Here is a 22,618-nt window from a genome sequence, read left to right on the forward strand (position 1 = left end):
TTCAGGTTTCACTTCAAAAGTAAATTCCTAAAGGAAACATTTTCTGAGCTTCCCCACTCAAGTCTGGGTTAAGATGTTCATTTTCTTATGTTGTTCCCTTAGCAACCTAGACTTCCTTATGATATCACCCATCACATTGTGTTTTAATGGACTGTTTCCCATCATCTTCCCATTACTGTGAGCTCCTTCAGTGCATTCTAGGTGCCTGACCTTTGGTGATTAGCTGTTGAAGAAATGAAGAGTGAAGGACAATGAATAAATAACTCTTCCTATTTATGGAACTGCTCTGTTTTAATCTTTAAAACTAACTTTAAATAACACTCTATGTTTTTCTCTAAGTCTACAGTTTCTAGACCCTTGTTGAGTAAAGAACAGTTTACTATAAAGTGACCTATAATAATAAGGCTCAGAATTCTCTCAAATTATATTAGGCAATGCACTTAGCTCTCAGGTATTTGAGAACTAGACACAGGTAATTTAATCTTCTTATCTTTCACAAGCTCAATCAGTTCCCTTCCTGCTTTGTCACTGTATGCTTAGGAAAATGTGAAATCATTTTAACATTAAGCTGAATACAGCAATCTAGAATGTACTGCATATTAACTTATAATGTATAGTTTCTCTTTGACACTATGGGCAAGGTAGCTAAAATCAACTATATTTGTGTTTGGAATGAAGATAGGAATTTATTTTCACTCACAGATTGTCTCATTGTTAGCATCTTGGCAATCTACTAAATGTTTCCAGCTTCATGAATTCAGATGGAATTCATGAAAAAAGTTAGCAATTTTTTTTTATAACTGGAGAGGAGCAAGCTGTTGTTAGTTTGAATCTCTACTCTTTTGAATAGTCTTCCCCTTTTTTTCAGCCATTTTTATAGGCTAGGTGTATTCTCAACAGGTAAGTCAGACACAGCATGGGTATCTCTCTGTAGCTTCTAAGAATGAGCTGCAGACACCTTCTTGGAGCTTCTTGCTTGATGTGTCACAATCCTCACTCTGTCCCTATCTCTCCTGGTTCCATACCCTTAGAATGGTGATGCCACCATTGATCCTCATTTGTTGCCACTCCTACTTTGGGGCTAATGCCTGCTGTCCCCAATTTTGTACCTTACTTTCTCCTACTAAGGACAGCTCAGGTTTTTGATGATCCCCACTGCCTCACATAGAAGTGCTCAGCTGGCCTGAGCATTAGTTTCTCTAGAGTCTAGGCCCTGTCTCATCAGTCTGTTGAGAAGAGTGGAGACATAGATCTTCTGCCTTGACTGGCTCTGCAGATATTGTTGGGAATGGGGCCTTGTTGGGGGCCCTCCTGGGGAAGGGGTTGATACACCCAAAGGCAGGATTGGAAAGGAGAATTTTAGTGTCCTTATCTCTTAGGGCATCAAGTGACCATTTCTGAAGAGATTCAGAGACTATGGACTAGACACTGTGACTCTAGGGACTTGTAAGATGCTGTAACCTTGGTTATTTCCACATGGTTGTTAGTTTGTCACCCCTTTAAAAATTCCTTGTGGTGATCAGGAAAACAAGGAGGCAAAGAAGCAAACAAAGATACCCTATACAATGTGAAAGACCCATAAGCTTATGCAGGATGAAATGGAAAGGTGAGGGATTGCTGAATGAAGATCAACACTAAAGTGGGGTGAGTCACTGAGTGATAGGTGGGTGGTTGCATATATTGAGAGCTGAGAAAACATACTGAGTCTGGGTGTGGGGAGCTTGGGAGCTTGTCTGCACTGAAAAGGGGCCCAATAAAGACTTCCTTGCCAGGTCAAGCAAAACTGTCCTAACAACAATGAAAATTGAAGGATAAAAGCTGTTTCAAGCCAAGGAAGAAAGAATAGAGGTGTATGTTCTGTCAAATGAAGAAAGACACAAGGGAAAAGTTATGAGAGGTGACAGCTGTGATCCAGATGTTTTCCAGCAAGCAAATGAAAGAATTTGAAAAAACAATTTATAAACTCCTCTGAGTGTGTAGAAACAGCCTGCCTTGTTCTGGCTGAGGATGAAAAGACCTGCAAATTACACAGATGACTGGAAAAGTTGGGTGTAGCAGACACTGTTCATTGCCAATCCAATACTCATTCTCCTTCCTATATCTTAACAGCCATTTGATTTGCTCAGAAATTTACTCTTCTTCACAAAGCCATTTTGCTTCAAGGGAAGCTGACCCTCTTTCTCCATCTCCAGGGCATAGTGTAAGCCCATGACAGCAATCCCATTCCCAAAGTTTGTGACTGGCTTAGAAAGGGACTATGTTCCAAATTTGCTAACAAGAGGGAAGACTGAAGAAAGGTTTCTGGGTTTATTTCTAAGAAAGAAACATGGGAAAAGAGGGTTCTTTCTTCCTCTAGATATTATCCTGTCTGGATAGAATACCTGAAATTAGCAGCCATTGCGACAAACCTGCTGACTGAGTCAACATACAAAGTGGGTAAGGGCAAGGAAATTGCAGAGGCTGAGCTGGGGCCTTGCTATACCACACCTAGAAAAGCTCTGCCTCTGGACTTATTATTTAAGCCCCTTGAGTTGGTGTTTTCTTGTATCTGTAGCCCAAAGAATCTGAACCAACAGAGCAAGGCTCCTGTTTCCTCTGGGCTTCTCTGAGATTGTGTTACACCTGGCCTCAGCCACAGCATCTTACTGGGCCAAGAATTTTGAAAACTAGTCTGAAATCTTTGTGGGTCTCAGAGTCCCATAGAATTGTTAAAGTAGGTAGATAGCTAGATATAAGCAGGGAGAGAGAAGGGGACTTTGGTTGGATGCTTGCTTACATTCTACACATTCTATATAAGATGTTCCTATGGGATGGGGACTGAGGGTATAGCTAATAGACTGGCCCAAACTGGCTGGTTCCAACATGAAGGAATTGAACCTGACTTCATTTCCAAATACATTATCTACTCATCAACATAGTAAAATCCACACAACCCCGCCCCCCCACTAACATAGTAAAAATCATTCCTTCTAGCACCATGACAGTTCCAGGGAGAAACAAGTATAGTCAAAACCTTCCCAGCTCCCCCACCCACATGAGGGTGGAGCAAGCCAGGACTCCAGTAAGACTCCACCTGTACTCTGGGGCATGTACTCTTGTCTTTTTCTGAACTTTATTCTCCAAATAAACTCTTAATGCTCAATGGCTTTTCTATGTCGGTTCTTGAATTCTTTCTTGGAAGGAGACCAAGGACCCATCTCCAGTAATAGAACTTAATTTGCTCTCCATCACATTTTGGGAGTAGGGATGGAAGGAAAGGTGAGTTGGGGAAATTTTCCTCAGAGATCCCCAAAGTTAAGATGAAAATCAACAAACTTACTTTTCCAAAAGTTCAGGCAGTGCAGAGGTGGCAGGTAGGTTGCCTTTCCCATTGTGTGATTCCGACTGAATGGAAAACAGGAGACAAGAGAATTAAGGATCAGCTAGGAAGGAAGAAGCCAGAGATGCTGGGTCTCTGATAATGCTGGGGAGGGACTGCTGCTGGACCTCCTCTTCCACTCCCCTCCCCACCATGCTTTCTAATCTGCATCTGAGCCCAGACATCCAGGCATTGCGGCTTCCCTGCCCTCCTTTCCTTAGTGTCCTTTGGGGCACATGCAATCTGTACCTTTTCCTTTTCCTCTTCCAAGTTTCCTTGAGTGAAGAGAAGAGTTTACATTTGTGGCTCCATTCAGGAGGGGAACCATCAGTTTTGCTGTCTCCTGTTTACTGACTTGGACTAAATACCAGCAGGCCTCCTACCAAACGCAGTCTCATCACTGCCCTGGAGATAAAGCTCTAGGCAAAATCCTTAGGAGATGCCAGTCATTACTAGAAGTTCAAGCCACCAGAAATGTCTTTAAAATGAATACCCCAGGACTACCATGCTGTTTTGTTGCAATGGATTTGGGTTAAGCAATGGTTCTCAACTCTGGCTGCACATTAGAATCACCTGGGGAAGGTTTTGAAAATACTGATCCAATTCATAATCTTGGAGTAAGGCCTGGGCATAGAAAGTTTTAGAAGTACCTAACGTGATTTTAGTGTATATCCCTGGTTGCCAACTCTTTGTCTAAAGGAATATGTATTTGGAAACCACAGTTGTACATTTAGTATATCAGAAATAGGTCTGTTAAAACATATTAACTAACCCTCCCCAAGCTCCCTTAAAAAAATGTTTTTCAGATTGCTTGGCTTCAGTGGGCAATTTGCGAGTTTCAATTGATTTCATAGATGACTGAAATGCTCAAGGCAAGAAGAGGTGAAAGAAGCTATTGCTGCCTATTGGGACAACAATAGAATTTGAATCCACTTTACCTATTGCTTACACAGTTAGATTGATTCCTTATGGAGTGGTGCTGGTTGTGGACACACAATAAACAACTGGAGAAAGAATTAGAAGAGTTTTAGATAGGATCAGCCAGATTCACAGAGGCCTGGGATGTGGAAAATACTTTGTTATATAGGAACTGTCTTTGCTTTAAAAAATTGAACTGGATTCTTTTCTGATTACTAGTAATAGATTCTTATTATAGAAATATAAAAAGACATCAAGAAAAAAATTAAAATCACCTTGGTTTTACCATTGCCCAGTGGTAACCATTATTAATAGTTTTACATATATTCTTCCAGACTTTTCTATGTCTACACAGAAAAATTCCTTAAAAAACTACAAAGCAAAATTATACTGTATGTACTATTTTATATACTGTTTTTACATTTCTTTGTATTAATGATTATGGACTTTTTCATCAACAAAGATTTATATTCTAGTTGTTATGTTTAGTGGCTTCATTAAAAACCTCTTATAGGGCTACACAAAATTTATTTAACCAATCTCTTATTAATGGACATTTCAGTAGTTTCCAGTTTTTCATTGTAAACAATGCTGCAGTGGATCGATACAGGATAAAATTAGTTTTAAGAACTCAGGCTCTAGAATCAGAGAGCCTAGTGTTCAAAGCTCAGCACTACTACCTACTACACAATGAAACCTGCAGATACATAAACCCACTCCAGAGTGGAAAAAAATCATATCCACCTTGAAAGATTGTAATTTAAGGATAAAAACATTCAGTTTGCAAGAAACACTCTCTGAGTTACCAGTACCTTGCTCAATCATTCTCAGGGCAGTGGAAGACATTGGGTCTGGCCTATATGAGCTTTTTGAGCCCACAGCCCAGAATCTGTGCTGGAAATTTCCTTTCCTTGTTGCACCTGCCCCCATCTAGGTCACCCCCATAGAAGTGAGTGTGAGGGAAAGATTGAAGATGGCTGGAAGGAAGTTCATCATCATACTCACCAGGGCTGGTAAGGAAGAAATGGGTGATGCACTGGGAGACTGGCTGGGCAGGTTCAGGGCATTAAATTTGGGAACCACAGCAACGCTGACCCTTCGGCGGGGCATGTTCTGTGGGAAGAGGAATGATCAGACCCACTGTCGTGGAAGGAGCAGTACCCACAGTTCAGAAAGACCTGGGAGATGCCTCCTAGTTCCTAATGCTGAAATAACATTCACAGGATGTTGTTGGCTTTGGGGTAGTAATGATGTTGGGGCTTGGTGTGGAGAGAGTGACCAAAGTTGAAACAAATTTTCTGTTAGTGGTGAGTGATTTTTCAATATGTTCTTATTTTTTATTAGATTCTGAAGAAATGGAACAGAAATAATCCCAATTGTCTCAGTAACAACCATGCAACATTTCATATTCATTTAAGGGATGGTAAAATCAGGGAAACCACGAGGAAAGAAAGGTTGGAGGATGAGCTAGCAAGTGTCGGAAGCTGAATTAGAGACGTTGTCCAGAGGTTTTCTGGTACCCATGCATCTAGGAATGAATGATTTCCTATGGAAATTCCTGTTGGACTCCCCCTGGGAGCCCTGGTATTCCTGAAACATGCATACCTTTGCCATAGTGAGGGACATGGACCGCACTGTGCGAGGGACCCCGTCTTCTGCAGCAGAAGAGAAAAATAGAACTAAGGTAAGTTTTCAGAGTAGGCTCCAGCAGGAAACCAGTAGGTAGAAACTAAGCTAAGGTATCTGTGGGTCAGAATTGGCCCTCACAGGGTGACCCAAGGGCCTAAGTGTTGAGGACACTGATTTTGACACTTCATCCTCTGAGCTGATCATCTGCAGAGTGGGAATTTTTTTGGACAGATCTTTTATCCTGAGTCCTCTGGGCATTATGAGAAGCCACATCCTCTGATCTCCACCCAACATCTGCATAGTCTTGGTATGCCCTTAAGAGTGTGTGAAAACTATGCATAACAATACTAAGCTTATTGGGTCATTTCTTGCTCATTCAGTGGATATACAGTCAGGGAAATTATGAGCAAGGAAGGTAAAGGTTGATAAAGGATGGAAACTTATTGACAGAGTGATTTCAAAATAATTCACAACAAATGAAATGAGCACCCCAGGATTGTCTTTTCCATAGTGCATACATTAAATGATACAACTTATGTAAAATGTTTTGTACTACACCTGGGTAATACTGCCTCCAGAAAACACCATTATGTACAGAGAAAGGCTTTTGAAAGCTCACTTCCATTTGATTCAGTTTGACTAATATCATCTAGCCTGTATATCTGTCTGTATCTCATATACAGGTATTTCAGGTATGTTTCTTAAAGGCACATAGCTGATTTTTTTCTTTTTAAATTACATTTTATTTTTAGGTACATACAATAAATGCAAAAATCAATGTACAGCTTGATGAATTTTGACATGTGTATAACTCCTATAACCATCACCAGATCAAGATATCAAACATTCTCCTTTTTTTTTTCCCTTTCACCTATTTCACCCATCTTTCCACCCTCCTTCCCTATGGCAACTACCAATCTGTTCTATATGTCTGAGTCTATTTCAGTTTTGTGTGTTTGTTAATTTGTTTTGTTTTTTTAGATTCCACATGTAAGTGAAATCATATGGTATTTGTCTTTCTCTGGCTTATTTCACTTAGCATAATACCCTCTAGGTTCATCCATGTTGTCACAAATGGCAAGATTTCATTCTATTTTATGGCTGAGTAACATTTAATTGTGTGTGTATATATATATATATATATATATATATATATAGTACATGTTTTATGTGTGTGTGTATGTGTGTGTATATATATATAGTACATGTTTTTTATCCATTCATCTATCATTGGGCATTTAGGTTGCTTCCATATTTGGCTATTGCAGATAGTGCTACAATAAACCTAGGAGTGCATATATCTTTTTGGATTAGTGATTTTGTTTTCTTAGGGTAAATTCCAGAAGTAGAATTGCTGGATTGTATAATATTTTTATTTTTGTTTATTGAGAAACTTCTATATTGCTTTCGTTAGTGTCTGCACCAATTTACAATCCCACCAGTAATATATGAGGGTTCCCTTTTTTCCACATCCTCACCAACATTTATTATTTCCTGTCTTGTTGATATTAACCATTCTGACTGGTGAGAAGCAATATCTCATTTTGGTTTCGTTTTGCATTTCCCTGATGATTAGCAATGTTGAGGATCTTTTCACATGTCTTTTGGCCATCAGTATGTCTTCTTTGGAAAAATATCTATCCACGTACTCTACCCATATTTTCATCGGATTTTTTTATTTGGTGTTGAGTTGTATGAGTTCCTCATATATTTTAGATATTAGCCCTTTATTGGATATATCATTTGCAAATATATTCTCCCATACAATAGATTGCCTTTTGCTTTATTGATGATTTCCTTTGCTGTGCAGAAGCTTTTAGTTTGATGTAGTTTTTAGTTTGATGTAGCAATCTTGCTTTGGCTATTCAGTGTTTTTTGTAGTTCCATACAAATTTTAGAATTATTTTCTCTAGTTCTGCAAAAAGTGCCATTGGCATATTCATAGGGTTTGCATTGAATCTGTAGATGCTGGAGTAGAATGACCACTCTAAAAATTCTTCCTATCCACTATCATGGAATAGCTTTCCATTTATTTGTGTCTTCAATTTCTTTCATCAGTGTCTTACAGTTTTCAGAGTACAGGTCTTTTACTTCCTTGGTTAAATTTATTCCTAGGTATTTTATTCTTTCTGATGTAATTATAAATGGTATTGTTTCTTAATTTCTCTTCCTGTGAGTTTATTATTTATATATAGAAATGCAGCAAATTTCTGTATATTGACTTTGTACCCTGAGACTTTACTGAATTCATTTATTCTAATAGTTTTTTTTTTTGGTGGATCTTTGGTGTTTCTATATATATATAGTATCATATCTATAAATAGTGACAGTTTTACTTCTCCCTTACCAATCTGGATGCTTTTTTTCTTTTCTGATTGCTATGGCTAAGACCTCCAATACAATGTTGAATAAAAGTGGTGAGAGTGGGAATCCTTGTCTTGTTCCTGATCTTAGAGGAAAAACTTTAAGCTTTTTGTTATGGAGTATGATGTTAGCTGTGGGTTTGCTGTATATGACCTTCATTATGTTTAGATATGTTCACTCTATACCCACTTTGTTGGGAGTTTTTATCAGGAATGGCTGCTGAATTTTGTTAAATGCTTTTTCAGTATCTATGGAGATGACTGTATGGTTTTTATCCTTCATCTTTAAATGTGGTATATCACACTGATTGATTGTGGATATTGAATCATGCTTGCATCCCTGGAATAAATCCTACTTGGTTGTGGTGAATGATCCTGTTAATGTATTTTTGTATTCAGTTTAATATTTTGTTGAGGATTTTTGCATCTTTGTTTATCAGAGACATTGGTCTATAATTTTCTTTTTTTATAATGCCTTTGTCTGGTTTTGGTATCAAGGTAATGATGGCCTTGTAGAATGAATTTGGAAGCTTTCTTTTCTCTTAAATTTTTTGGAATGGTTTGAGAAGGATAGGTATTAACTCTACTTTAAATATTTGGTGTAATTGTCCTGTGAAGTCATCTAGTCTTGGACTTCTGTCTGTTGGAAGTTTTTTGATTACCACTTCAATTTCATTATTAGTAATTGGTATGTTCAGATTTTCTGTTTCTTCCTGGTTTAGTCTTTGGAGATTGCGTGTTTCTGGGAATTAATCCATTTTTTCTAGGTTGTCCAACTTGTTGACATATAATTCTTCATAGTAATCTCTTACAATTGTTCATATTTCTGTGATGCCACGATTTTTTCTTAATCCAATCTGAGATATTCTATTAACCAATGAGTTTAAGCTGTTTATATTTCTTGTGATTATTGCTGTATTTCTACCATCTTATTTTATATTTTCTATTTACCTTGCTTTACTCATTGATATTTTTTTCCTAACCACCCCTCCCTTCTTGCATATTGATTTTGGAAGTTATTCTAATCTTTAGTGTGCCCACTTAAATGTTTAACATTTTATGTGACTTTAAATTAAAAATTAATCAAGATCTCTATTCTTTTCCTTAATAATCCTAAAATAATGATGACTCCCTTGCATCTTAAATTATATTGCTTTTCAGTATTTTTATTTCACTTTGTTTTTATAATCTCAAATTATTCATTATGATTGTTATTTTAAACATGCTTGTTGAGATTTACCCATGTTTACAAATGTTTTGATCACCATTCCTTGCATTCTTCTCCTTTCTTTTGATCTCAATTTCATTTTGCCTAAATACATCCTTTAGTTTTTCTTTTATCAAGGCCCTGTGAGAAATAAACTTCTCAGTTGTTGTGTCAAAATATCTTTACCTAGCTCTCAATCTTGCATCATATTTCAGGTGGTTGTATTATCTCCTAATAAATGTACCATTTTCTCAGTTGACAGTTATTTCCTCTCAGCTCTTTGAAGATTCACTTCATTGACTTCTGGTTCTATGATTCCTATGTAAATAATCTGTCACCTCTTTCTGGTTACTTTTAAGATCTTCACTTTGTCTTTGGTATCCTGCAGTTTCTCTTAGATGTACTTCTATTTCTCCTGCATGGAATTCACTGTCCCTTCTGAATCCAGTGATTCCTTTCTTTAGTTCTGGAAAATTCTCACATTCTGTAAAATCCCTTTTAATATTTTCTTTCCCTCATTCTCTCTTTATGGATCTCCTAATACATGTATATGGAACTTTCTCAGTCTATACTCCATCTTCCATATCTTACAACATTTCTCTCATGTTTTTAATCATTTTCTCTCTCTGAGATGCATTTTGGGCAATTTTGGGTAATTTCCAGTTAATTAATTTTTTCCCTCAATTATACCCAGTCTAATTTAAATGTTGTAGTACCAATCAGTTAGGTTATGCTACCCAAATAAACAACCCAAAAGTCTTAATGGCTTATAAAAACAAAGATTTATTTCTTGCTTATGCTACATGTCTATTTGCTTTTGAGTTGGAAGCAGGCTCTGCTGTGAATTTCCTCACTCAGGACTCAGGCTAATGGAGCTTCTACTGTTTTGGAGCAGTGACGATTGTCATGTCAGGAAGAAGAAACATAAGGCAAATTACACATTAGTTTCTTAAAGGCCCCAGCTCAAATATGAAACATGTCCTTTTATTCACATTTTATTTGTCCAATCACATGGGCCTATCTGATTTCAAGGAGGTGGTGAAGTATGCTCAGAAGGAAGAGATTTGGAATACTGAAGAACAGCCTCAACTATAGTAACCACCACAACGAAACTACTGCATTTTTAATTTTCATGATCCTTTCTCACTTCTAGGAGTTCTATTTTATTCTTTTTTAAATTGTATTCTTTTATTCATGTTTTTGACTCATTCTTTTATGCCTCTAATAATTTTAAACATATGTATTTAAAAAATTTTATCAGATTGTTTTATTATGTAAGATTCTTAGGATATAGTTCTGTTGTTTAATGTGTCTGATGGTTCTCACTCAGGGTGGATTACTTTCTTATGTATTTTATAATTCTGTGTTGTGAACTCATCTTCAGTGAGACTTTATGTAGAGGAATCCTGTGTGTCCTGGGCAGAGAATGTGTCTCTCTAGAGTGGCTTTATGTTTGCTTCTAACAGTGTTCCTAAAAGCACCATCATGATGTTCTTTTCAGATTCTCTTCATATTACATCATCACTCCTGTCATGACACTTTTAGGCATGGACTTTCTCTAGGAAGAAGGAAAAAGTATTTTTTCCTGCTAGAGTCCAGGGTGAAGCAGACAAACTTGCTTGATTTGTTTCTCTGTTGTTTGGTGTTTTTTTCTTGTCCAAGTTCTGTCTGGAGATGTTATTGGAAAGTCTTAAATTTCCATAGGCATCTCAGAGTCAACTTTCTGCTGTGCATGTCTGAGACCTCATCTTGGATTGCATGCAAGTGCAAAAGCCTAGCACATCAGATAACTTAAGCTGACATTTGTCCCCAAGGAAGCTGTAAACTCAGCTTGGTTTCAGTTCCCTTTTCTTATATCTTGAGTATTTCCATTTCTTTTCTTATAGATTCAGCTATTCTTTTAGATCAATGTTTGCTTTATTTTATCCAACAGAAATTTCTAGGTCAAAGGATTTTCAAGTTATCCAGTTAGTCAAAGTAGCAGAGCCAGAGACTGGTCTTTATATATGAAGAGTTCATACAAATTAATAAAACACCCATCTTACAAGTGGGCAAAAGATAGTAATTAAAGAATTTACAAAAGTGGAAATACAGATGTTTAATAAACATTTGCAAAAGTCAAAAATATAAACTCAAATATGAGATGAATTACAATTTTGGCCCAAAGTCAAAAATATTTTTAAGAAAGAACAAGAATGTTAATGTCACAATGAATTGACATTTTTGTTGCTCATTAAATGGAAATATCAATGAGTTACTTGAGAATAATTTGGTTTCAGAGCCTTACAAATATTTCTTTCTCCTGAGCTACCATTTATACTTCTAGACACCCATATTAAGGATATAATCCAAAATGCATACAATCAACATTTCATATTCAGAAAAAAATAATAGATGTTTTTTTTTCTTTTAAATATATTATCACCTTTCTTTAAGTCAGATATCTTTCAGAGTCTCAGGCATAGCAAAGATTGCCAAGAGCCTTACAGAGGCTTAAAACCAGTGACTATTATGGAGTGGTTGTAGAGTATCTGATAGATACACCTGTTGGGTAGGTGCTAGCCTTTCGACACCAGCCCAAACTGAAAAACAGTGGAGTGGAAACAAATGTCTGAAAAAACACTTATTGACCATTCAAGACTCAGCTACCATCTTCCTTCTTATTGTAAATACTTTTTCATCCTCCCAAACTGAATGTGAGGCTCTGTGGTGAGCTTTCCATGGAAATGTGCTTACTTCTATCACAGCACAGGTTACACTTCCTGTCCTCTTCACAGGTTGGAAGTCCTTTGTGTCAGGGACTGTGTACCCTTTATCTCTATATTCCAGTATCATGTAGGGTACACCTGTGGTGTTCAATAATGTCTGTAGAATGAATAAATGAATGAGACTCATGGGTAACTGTTCATTCTATAAATCTTGGGTAAGGTAGTTCCCAGGAGACCTTGAACCTTACAGACTATAATCCAAGAGCCCACATGTTAGGATTTCCTTAGTGGCAAGTTTCCCCAACAATGACAGAGAGCAGTTTGTTAGAGGCTCAGATGCATAAGGGTCAGGAGTCTTGCAGCCAAGATCCAAAGCGGTCTGGAGCATGTGTACAGCCTTTGGACTCTGGGAAGCATCACTGATATTTCCCAGGAAACTTGTGAAACCTCCTGTTTATAAAGGTTTCTCCATCTGTTAAATTTTCTGTACTTTCCCTCCTCCTACTCTTGATAACATGGATGTTTGCATTCTACAGAGATTCCTGTCACTAAAAGGTCTGTTTTCTCCTGCTAACACCATCCTTATTAGCCAGAGCTCAAACCCTGGCAGTTTACAAGGAGAGGTCCTGGTCTAAGTGTGCAAGTGCTCCTAACTCAGTGTCTACATTCCCCTAATGCACTGCTTACTCTGAAGTCAGAGCAATCTTCTAAAAATTAAATCTGACCATGTTAGGTGGCATAAGCTTACTGGTGCCTCCCAGTTCCTACAGGACAAACGGCCTGGCATGTGGCCCTGGCCTAGCTGTCAACATCCCACCTGTCAACATCATACTCCAACACTGTAGCTACACCGAACTATTTGTTTCATATTCTTTCCTTCCTAACCCTACAACTTTGTACGTGCTGTTTCCTCCACCTGGGATGTACTTCCACCTTCTATCTCAAGAACTTCTATTTTTACTTTATAACACTTCCCAGATGCTATCCCACTGTAAAACTTTTCTTGACTCCCTGAAGCAGAATCATGTGGCCCTTCCTCTGTGCTTCTATAGCAATTCGTATAGATTGCTTTTTTTAAAAAAGAATAGTTCCTTAAAACATTTGTCTTACCCGATGAGACTGCTATTTATCTGTTTATCTCAGCAATATTTCCTTTAGCCAAGCTCTTACTCTTCCCCTGCTGCCCATACTTCATCTTTCACCTGAAGTGGTGTGATAGTAGTTTCATAGCTTTCCCTGTCTCTTTTTTTGCCCCAGTAATGTAACTATAGTCAGAGGGAACACACCATAGTCAGAGGGACCCTTCTAAACTCTGTATGATCATTTCATTTCCCTGACTAAAATATTTGGTTGGATCCCTAATGCTTTCTAGGATCGAGTCCAAATTCCTTAGCATGTGCTGCTTAAAGGGGGACCCAGAAGCACAAAGACTATAGAGTCTAGGGTCTGTCACTCTCTCAAAGTAGAATGAGATCTTGCACCTCATGACAGTGTCAGCTTTGTGACAATGATCAACAGCTCTCATTAATCGCATCAGGAGTCAAGAGTTGATTTGGGTCATTCATGTTTTCTGGCTCCAGGCTCACTGGAGCAGCTGCTGTGGGGCTCCTGTGGGCATACTGGACAGAGGCAGTGAGCCCTTGCTTAACCTGAAGCAGGTCTGGGGTTGCTCTAATAGATGTGATCCTAGCTTAAGCCATCAAGGGCCTACACTGCAGGGCCAAGATGGAGACAGAAGCCCAGTTCCTTACCAGAGGGGCCACAGGTACGACTTGAATTCTGATTTGCAAGTTTTTTAAACTCCATGAGCTCTGCATGGTCTTTCTCATATGTCCTCTTCAGATTCTCCACATACTGCATCATCACCTCTGTTGCCTTTGACATGCGCTTCTCCTGCAAGGAAGGACAGTATGAGCACAAGGGCATTTGGAAAGGCCCCTCTGCACTTGTTTGCTCTGAGTGAGGCTCTGGGCTGGAGAATGGAAAGGATACAGGGAGCAATCAGATGTGATTCTGCCCTCTAAGAGTTTGCTGTCTCCCATGTGGGCTGAGAATGGGGACTCAGGAGGAGAACCAGAACAAGCATAGCTTCAGGAGATAAGAGGTGTGAGAGACATCTCTGTTTGCAGAGAATGAGTCAGGGAGGGTTCATGCAGATGACATGAAGTGGATGTAGGATGTGGGCATCTGGGCATGTAGATATGGGCAAGAGGGAAAAAAAGCATTCAGGCCAGGGAACTCTCAGAGCAAAGGTGCAAAGGTGGGACATTGTAGGGCTTGTATCTAGGTAAGGATTTATCCTCCAGACAAGAGTCTTTAAAGAGTGAAAAGGGGTGCTACTAAGAATTACAGTGAGACAATAGGCATATACCAGGACTGGAAAACTGGGAAAGCACAGGTCATCCTACTTATGTAGGAATCAGCAAGTGGTTGTGTTTGTTCACAAGAAGAAAAGGTAGTTAGGGCTGGGTTGGGAAGGAACTTGAATGTTAAACTAAGGAATCTGGACTCTTTCTGAAGGAAAAGAGGAGTCATCAAATGTCTTAAAATAAGGAAGTGAAAAATCAGGCCACCAGTGGAGACTAGAATAGAAGGGAAAGAGACTGGTGGCAGTGAGAGCAACAGGAAAGAGAAGACAGGTGCCTAACCAGTCTGGTGGAACCAGAGAGAAAGGTGAGGACTGAGACAGGGAAGCTATGGGTGAAGGGTGCCATTCAGAGAAGGTGAAGACTAGTAAGCAACAGATGGGCTGAGAAACATGCTTGGGAAGGAAGGCTCCTCAGAATGAGGAAGAGTTTTCTCTGCTTATCTTCCTTAGATCCCTCAGAATGCCTAGCCCAGGGCCTGCCCGCCCTGCAAGGACATGCTCAGTGACCATTCCTTGGAAAAATTCCCTGCAGCCATGTACTGAGATGAGCTACTTCCCTCAAGCTCTCCCTTTATTGCTGCTCCCAGCTGGAGTGACTTCCTGGGTGCTGCTGCTGAGCTAGGCACCCTTTCCCTGAAGAACACATGGATGGGAGAGCCCAGAGGCTAGTCCTTCCTGTGTTCTACAAGAAATGCTTCAGGCTGTGCCCCAGGAACACCCTGCTGATGCAACCAATGCAGCAGGACATGGGTCCACGGCCAGAGCAGCATTGTTGATAACATGTAGGTGCATTTGAGGTATTGCAGTAACTCTATAGCAGATGCTATCATCTGCATTTGTGGTTGGAGAGGCTGGAGCACAAAGAGCCAGGTAACTGGCCCAAGGTCACACAGTGAATCATGGTGGAGGCTGGATTAGACCTTAGGCAGTCTGATTCCACACATCATCCTGGACCAGGGTGGTGTCCTGTGTGCCTCAGGACTTCAAAGTGACTGTGAAGGAGCCAGACCTGGGCTTGACCTCAGCTCTGCCACTCACTAGTACTAGTACCTTTCTGAGATGTTATGTCTTCAACAGGGGATAAAGATATTTACTTCACAGGGTTGCTGGGAAGATTAAATGATATGAAGCAGTTTTTCGTAAAGTATGTTTTGCCAAGTATTAGTTGCATATGAGTTGAATAGATATTTGTGAGAAAAATAAAAGGGGAGGTGGTTCTTCTGTCAAATACACTTGGGAAATGCATAGGTAAAGTTAAACAGGCTCCCTCACTATAGGACTTCCTGAAGCCTTAATTATGCCAATATGTATTAGAAATCTCCAAGGAAGGAAGGTAGTGCACAGTAGTTCTCAAACTTATGTGCCCACAGAAAGCTCTTCTCAAGGAGAAGCTTGAGGTTCAGTGATTTTCCAAAAACACTCAAAAAATCACAATGTACATGAGATGTTTGGCACATAGGAAGCCACCAATAAGTGGTATCTGTAGTTGTCACTGCTTACATTATTGCTCTAGTTACTGTGGGCAGAGCAGAGCCAGTCAGAAGGGATAGGAGCTGGTTAGGCTCACCTGGCGGACAGCCCCAACCATCTCAGCTCGGCTGGAGAGGCGGGCAGACAGGCGGTGCAGGACAGCAATGTCCTCCAGCAGCTTCTGGTAGGTCTCTCGGTGCTCACAGTGGTGCCAGAGTGAAGCTGAGGACTGAAGAGTGAGAAGAAACATCACTTGGGGTCCTCTAATACCAATACTGGCTTAGGTTCTCACAAGATGAGCCCTGGTCCGCATCCTAGCTGAAAGGGGTGGCTTCTTCAGAGCCCAGGCTACAACTTTTTCTGGGGATTGGAGAAGCCCAATATTGACACTCTATACCTGGTTGGCCTGAAAGAAGGGACTCACATCCAGGTCTCTTGGTCCCCTGTGCCATCCCAGTTCACCCGGCCCCTTCCTGAGGAGCTCCCAAGAACTCAGAGTCCTTGCCTACAACCCTGAGGTAACCAGGGCTTCAGTATCTCTGCCTCAGCAGCTCCCAGCTCTCTGAGGAAGACTGTTTGGCTTTAGGGCCTTGGCCTGATTTCTCACTTCAAGAGCCTCTACTCTGTGACGGAGAAAAGCAGGACACTTGACATAGGCCTTGTAGTCAGTCCCTCCTCCATGGATTTCCCCAGTCAGGCTTCACATTACCGTAATGGAAGCTTTGAAGTTTTCCAGTTCCTTTTCTGTGTTCTCCTCTGTCAGGTTGCGTTCCCTTTCAGCCTGGTTAATTCTAGATTCCAGGGTATAACTGTCATTTCTAAAGGCCAAGGACAGTTGTACAAACACGTTCTGTTGGAAACAAGAGTGTGGAAGAGGTGCTAGGAGAAGCCACTGCAGAGAATAATGCTGCAGGTGTGTTTCTTTCATGAACATTTATTTTCCTGAAACAAATCATCAAAGCAGCCATGTACAAGTGAGACACTCCCTTCATAGTAAACTGCATAAAAAATGGTGAAATAGAACCTGAGGTCCATGCTAGGTGCTTCCCAGGACCTGAAGACCAAATGCATTTTAGTGAAAAATAATAAGAGAATAACACTTTGCTTTTTCCTGAATTTCAAGAAAATAACATCCTGCATTTGTGTTTAGATAAATTCAGGCCAACACAGCTGATTATGTAAGCAGTTTGGATTCATGCTAGGATTTATTACATATGGGTTTTGCATGAAACCACTGTATTTTAAAAAACCAATTTGGGATGTAAGCCTGTTGACTTAAAGCAAAGTTCAGCCACTTTGCCTGAGTATTCCGAATCCTACATTGGAAGCAGCTTTAAGAATCTACCAGGAGATTAAATAAAGCCAAGTAGGATTCTGCTGGGAGAAACTTCCTGGAAAAAATAATCCATGCCAAAAATGTAGGCTGCATAAATGAAACTTTGAAAGGTGGTATTGATCATATATGGGATTCCTGGTAGAATAGGAAACTACTGTGGAAGAGAAAGAGACAGATGGACTTTACATAGGAAGCAAGCAATAACTTTCATTTTTATAGCTTTCATTTGCCCTGCCTGAGTCAAGTGGTAGCAGATTTATACCTTTGGGGTGAGCTAATTCTGCCTGAGCTTTTGAAGCTTGTGTGTCATTGCCCACAGTGGGCAGACATCTCCAGATAGAGAACTGAAGGCCCTGAATGACTCAATAACAACAATGATGACAGTATTGAAAGCCTTTTTTGAGCATCTACTATATGCTAGCACTAATATGAGTTTTATGCACCTTAGCTTATTTAATCCTGCAACAACCCTGTGTGGTAGGAACTGTTATATCTACTTTATGGGTAAAGAAACTGAGAACAGAGAGGTCATTAACTTGTTCAGGGTGACACAGGGAGTAGCAGAGCCAGGATTCAACCTCAGACTATCTGATTCCATAACCTGTGCTACTTTCAGCTTGCTGAGCACTGCTTGTGTTAGCATACATCTGAGGACAGGAGCTGGCCCTTAAACCATCTACCTATAGCTCATCTTCACTAATATTCATAGGTGGAGATTCTTCATCCTACAGAAATCTCAGTCCAGTTATGTTCTTCAGTAATGCTCAATCTTTAGTTCACTATACCTGGATTATCCCTTTCATGGCAATATGACATAAGTTCTGAATTCACTCAGAACACTTGGGTCCATATGTTGGTTCTGCTAAGCACTGAGTCTGAGACCTTGGGTAAGTTTTGAATCACTCAGTTTCCTCCTTTGTTCTAATTCTTGCTGTACCTGTTTTTCAGAGCTGACGGGGATGAGTATTAGTGTGTTATGAACTGTAAGTGCAACATCTGTGTACAAGATAATTGTTACTATCTATGGCAGATTTCACATTGTCTGTCTTCCTCTGTTTATGTGGTCCACTGGGTCTCAGGAAGGTATGTTAATTTTCTTGTTATCAATGACAAACCATGCTGTAAAGACTATAAAACATTTCATCCTCCCAACCTGGAATGAAGAGATTTGGGAATCATCCATATTCTTGTTCTCTTCCTTCTATAACTCTGACATAATTATCTTGAAACAAAATAGTGCTGGCATCAGAGGTCCTCACCATTTCACCTCAGAGGCATTCCCTTTTTCATCTACCCCTTTACCAGAAAAAAATGCAGAAGAATTCCTCTCAGCTCTCACCACCCCATTGGGCAGCATCTTCAAAGAGACAAGGAGGCCCAAGGGGATAATGAAAGAATCAGGAAGGCAAGAGTGCTGACAGTACAGCCCCCCACCTTATCTGAACTAGCTTCCTTATGTGTGAAGCCCTCAGAAGGGAAGTACCTTCTTCATCCAGACCAAAGTCTGAAACTTAAAATCTGACCATTTTTTAATAATTTTGAAAAAATTACATTCAGTTCTGGAGCCTCCCATCTGACTTTATGTATCTAAGTCATACTTTTAAAGAACATCAACAATTCTTGAAGGAATGTGGAATATCCAACTACCTTCTCATCTCTGACCAAATTTGTCAAAAGCTTCCATTAACTGGAGTGGGAGATGTGAGTGGTTCAGTAGGACTGATCGTGATGTCCATATTGCCCCATTGTCACTTATTCTCATTTTTGTGTGAAAATGTGAGGGGCAAAGGCTGGAGAAGAGAATGTTTTTAATAAACCCAGTCAAGCCCAGGCATTAAATTTTATAAAGCACTAGAGTTACTTACCTCAACTTCCTTTTCAGTGAGTGGAGGGGCACTGTGAAAAAGAAAAGATATGCGAATGAACTTTATCCAACCTATGAAATACCAAAAGGTGACTTTGAACAACCAGCAGACCATGTGTTTCCAGGAATTGAATACGCAAAATTGCTGAGCTGGAAAAGATGCAGGGTACCCTTTGTGTGAGCTCTGTAACCCATGAGACAATTGTCCAGATATTGACTCCTATGGAGGAAGTGGTGGAAAATATTAGGTCCTGGGGGGGGTCAGTCTTCCATCAGTGCCACTACTATTTATGACTTTGAACAAGTTATTTAATCTAAGTTTGCTCATCTGTGAAATGGAAATAATTATATCTACCTTGCAGGGGTCTTAAGGAATATATGTATGTATGTATAAGTGTGTGTGTGTGTGTATATATATATGTATGTATGTATGTTGTATATATATTCACATATATATTATATCCATATATATGTGTGTATATATGTATAAATGCATATATTCTATGTGTACATGTGTGTATATACACATAACACCCATACTCAGTAGGCACTCAGAAGATGGTAGCTATTGTTATTACTAAATCACAGGCTTGTTGTGAGGACATAATAAGAAACTACATGTGCTACATACTTTATAAACTATACATATCTGAGTAGCCATTATGATTTTGGGAGGCTACCTCAGGTCTGCAAAACTTGACTCCCCTCTCTCTGCAGGTGGTAACAAAGGTGCATATGGGTCAGAGAATAAAAGGTAGGGAAGAGTGGCCTAAGCTCTTCTCCGCAGGAAGAACCACCTCTGATGGCTGGAATCAGAGCCCCAGCTGGCACAGGCATGTCACTCTGAGAGGTCCCCTTTGCTTGTGGTCCCCACAGCAAGAGTCCTTTCATCTGTATGCTCTTGCTGCTGCTGCTGTTCTTGCTGGAAACTAAAACTCGCCTTGTTCTGAAGCCCAGTGCAAATAATGTGTGGGCCCCTTCCTGTGCTGGAGTAGGAGGACCGGGAGAGGTCCTACCAGCATCACAGGACTTGGCAAAAGAGCATACCATTGATAAGATTCTCAGGAAACACAGCTTCCTCCTTTTGATGGGTGTGGAAGGACCCCAAGAGCAAAGGTAGGGGTCAGCTCTCTCTGCAAGGGGCTGGTTCTCATCCCTGACGAGGGACTGTGAATGCCTTCCTGTCAGGATGAGGCAACAAGACCCCATGGCCATCAAGTCAGCAGAGTACAGAGCATGGGATAAACAACAGCAAAGATGTCTGATGCTTACAATTCTTGTCACAACCCCATCGTCATGCCCTTTCCTCTGTGGGCCAGCCAACATAATCTTAACTGTCATATAGAGCATGCACATGTTCTTTAAATGTTTATCAAAACTCACTGAGCTTGCCTTTGACTCCTGGCTTTGTTTGGATAGTATGTGAAATTTCTGTATTTTCATCAATTATTAACCAAACATTTTTAAAAATTTTGATGTCTCACTTTTTGCTTTTTTGTTATAGAACACAACTTTATAAAAAAATGTACAAAGCCCTGAGGAGTCAGGGAGGTGTGATTTAGGTGAAAGAGCCACATGACATGGCCAACTCCTAATGCAAAGAGCTATGCCTTGTGAACTGGAATAGGCAGCTAGGGGCCAGAGCCACAGGCCTCCAACAAGATGGAGTCCAATTGGTGATGCACAAGGAAACTACTCTGGATGGCATTGTTTGCCTCAGAATCCAAACTCCACTAATATGCCTTAGAATAAAATCAAGGCCCTCTGTGAACCGGTGCCTGTCAGTTTCTCCTCTTCCCAATCTCTAGCCATATTGGCCATTCTGCTCCTCAAACACACTTATCTCATTGTGGCCCCTGGACCTTTGCATTTACTGTTATTTCCTTTTTTCCCCCATTCTCTTTTGAAAGAGCTTTATTGAAATATAAATCACATAATATTTACTCTTTTACAGTTTATAATTCAGTAGTTTTTAGTGCACCCAAAGAATTATACAACCATCACTATAGTTAATTTTAGAACATTTTCATCATCCCAAAAAGAAAACCCATGCTCATTAGTAGTCACTCTCCACCTCCCCCAGACCTCTATCCCCAAGCCCTAGGCAACCACTGATCTATTTTCTGTCTCTATGGCTTTCCCTATTCTGAATATTTCATATAAATGGAATCATACAACATATGGTCTTTTGTAACTGGCTTCTTTTGCTTAGTATTTTCAAGGTTCATCCATATGTAGCATATATCAGTATTTCATTTTTATGGCTGAATAATATTCCATTATATGAATACATTACATTTACAAATTCCTCAGTTGGTGGACATTTGGGTTGTTTCTATTTTTTTGCTATTATGAAGGTGCTGTTATTGAATGTGTACAAGTTTTGTATGGATATATATTTTCATTTCTTTTTATAATATACTTAGGAATGGATTGCTGGGCCATATGGTAACTGTTTAACTTTTTGAAGAACTGCCAAACTGTTATTCCAAAGTGGCTGCACCATTTTACTGAGGATTCTAATTCCTCCACATTCTCACCAACACTTGTTATTGTTATGTGAAATCGTATCTCATTATCATTTTTATTTGCATTTTGCTAATGACTAATAACATTGAGCACCTTATCTTGTGTCTATTGACCCCTCATATATATTCATTGAAGAAATGTCTACTTAAATCCTTCACCCATCAAAAAAAATCAGTTGTCTTTTTATTATTAAGTTATGAGTTCTTTATGTATTCTGAGAACAAGTACCTTATCAGATATATGATTTGCAAATATTTTCTACCATTCTGTCTTTTCACTTTCTTGATAGTACTTTTGCATCACAGAAGTTTTTAATTTTGATGAAATACATTCATCTGTTTATTCTCTTGCTGCTTGTGCTTTTGGTGTCATAGCTAAGAAACATGAACTAACCCAAGGTCCTGAAGGTTTGCTCCTGTTTTCTTCTAACAGTTTTATAGCATTAGTTCTTATAGTTAGACCTAGCATCCATTTTGAGTTAATTTTTGTGTGTTGTGGAATATAGGGTTCCAGTTTACTCTTCTGCATGTGGCTATCCGATCACCCCAGCACCACTTACTGAAATTACTGTGCTATTTGTCTGGATATCTCTTCACCAAAATCTTTGCATAGATAGCTTCTTTTGTCATTTGCATATCTCTAATTAATTACTATTTTATCATAGAGGCCTTCCTTAACCCCCTACCCAGTGTTCCATTCCCATGTCATTCTCTATATCTATCTATTTCATGGTCTTCCTAGAAGCTTTGTTATTCAAAATCATTCATTTGGTTACTTGATATTATTTGATTCCCCACCTAGAATATAAGTGCCATGAGAAAAGAGACTATGTCTGTTTGTTTTCCATTCTATTGTATAGTACATAATA

The 22,618-nt window shown here is 39.5% G+C and overlaps 1 protein-coding gene across 14 annotated transcripts in view; it reads right to left on the reverse strand.

The window, feature by feature from the left end:
- IRAG1 (inositol 1,4,5-triphosphate receptor associated 1) overlaps window positions 1-22,618 on the reverse strand; it is a 136,154-nt gene that overhangs the window by 15,146 nt on the left and 98,390 nt on the right. For all 14 annotated transcript variants that reach the window (XM_073216182.1, XM_073216181.1, XM_073216190.1 and 11 more), the window contains 7 exons: window positions 19,223-19,253; window positions 16,731-16,871; window positions 16,119-16,250; window positions 13,935-14,076; window positions 5,882-5,931; window positions 5,282-5,389; window positions 3,320-3,384 (listed from right to left, as the gene is read on the reverse strand). In XM_073216182.1, coding sequence (XP_073072283.1) covers window positions 3,320-3,384; window positions 5,282-5,389; window positions 5,882-5,931; window positions 13,935-14,076; window positions 16,119-16,250; window positions 16,731-16,871; window positions 19,223-19,253 — 669 coding nt within the window. The remainder of the gene's footprint in view (window positions 1-3,319; window positions 3,385-5,281; window positions 5,390-5,881; window positions 5,932-13,934; window positions 14,077-16,118; window positions 16,251-16,730; window positions 16,872-19,222; window positions 19,254-22,618) is intronic.

This window comes from Manis javanica, chromosome 11, assembly GCF_040802235.1.
Source record: "Manis javanica isolate MJ-LG chromosome 11, MJ_LKY, whole genome shotgun sequence".
NCBI lineage: Eukaryota > Metazoa > Chordata > Mammalia > Pholidota > Manidae > Manis > Manis javanica.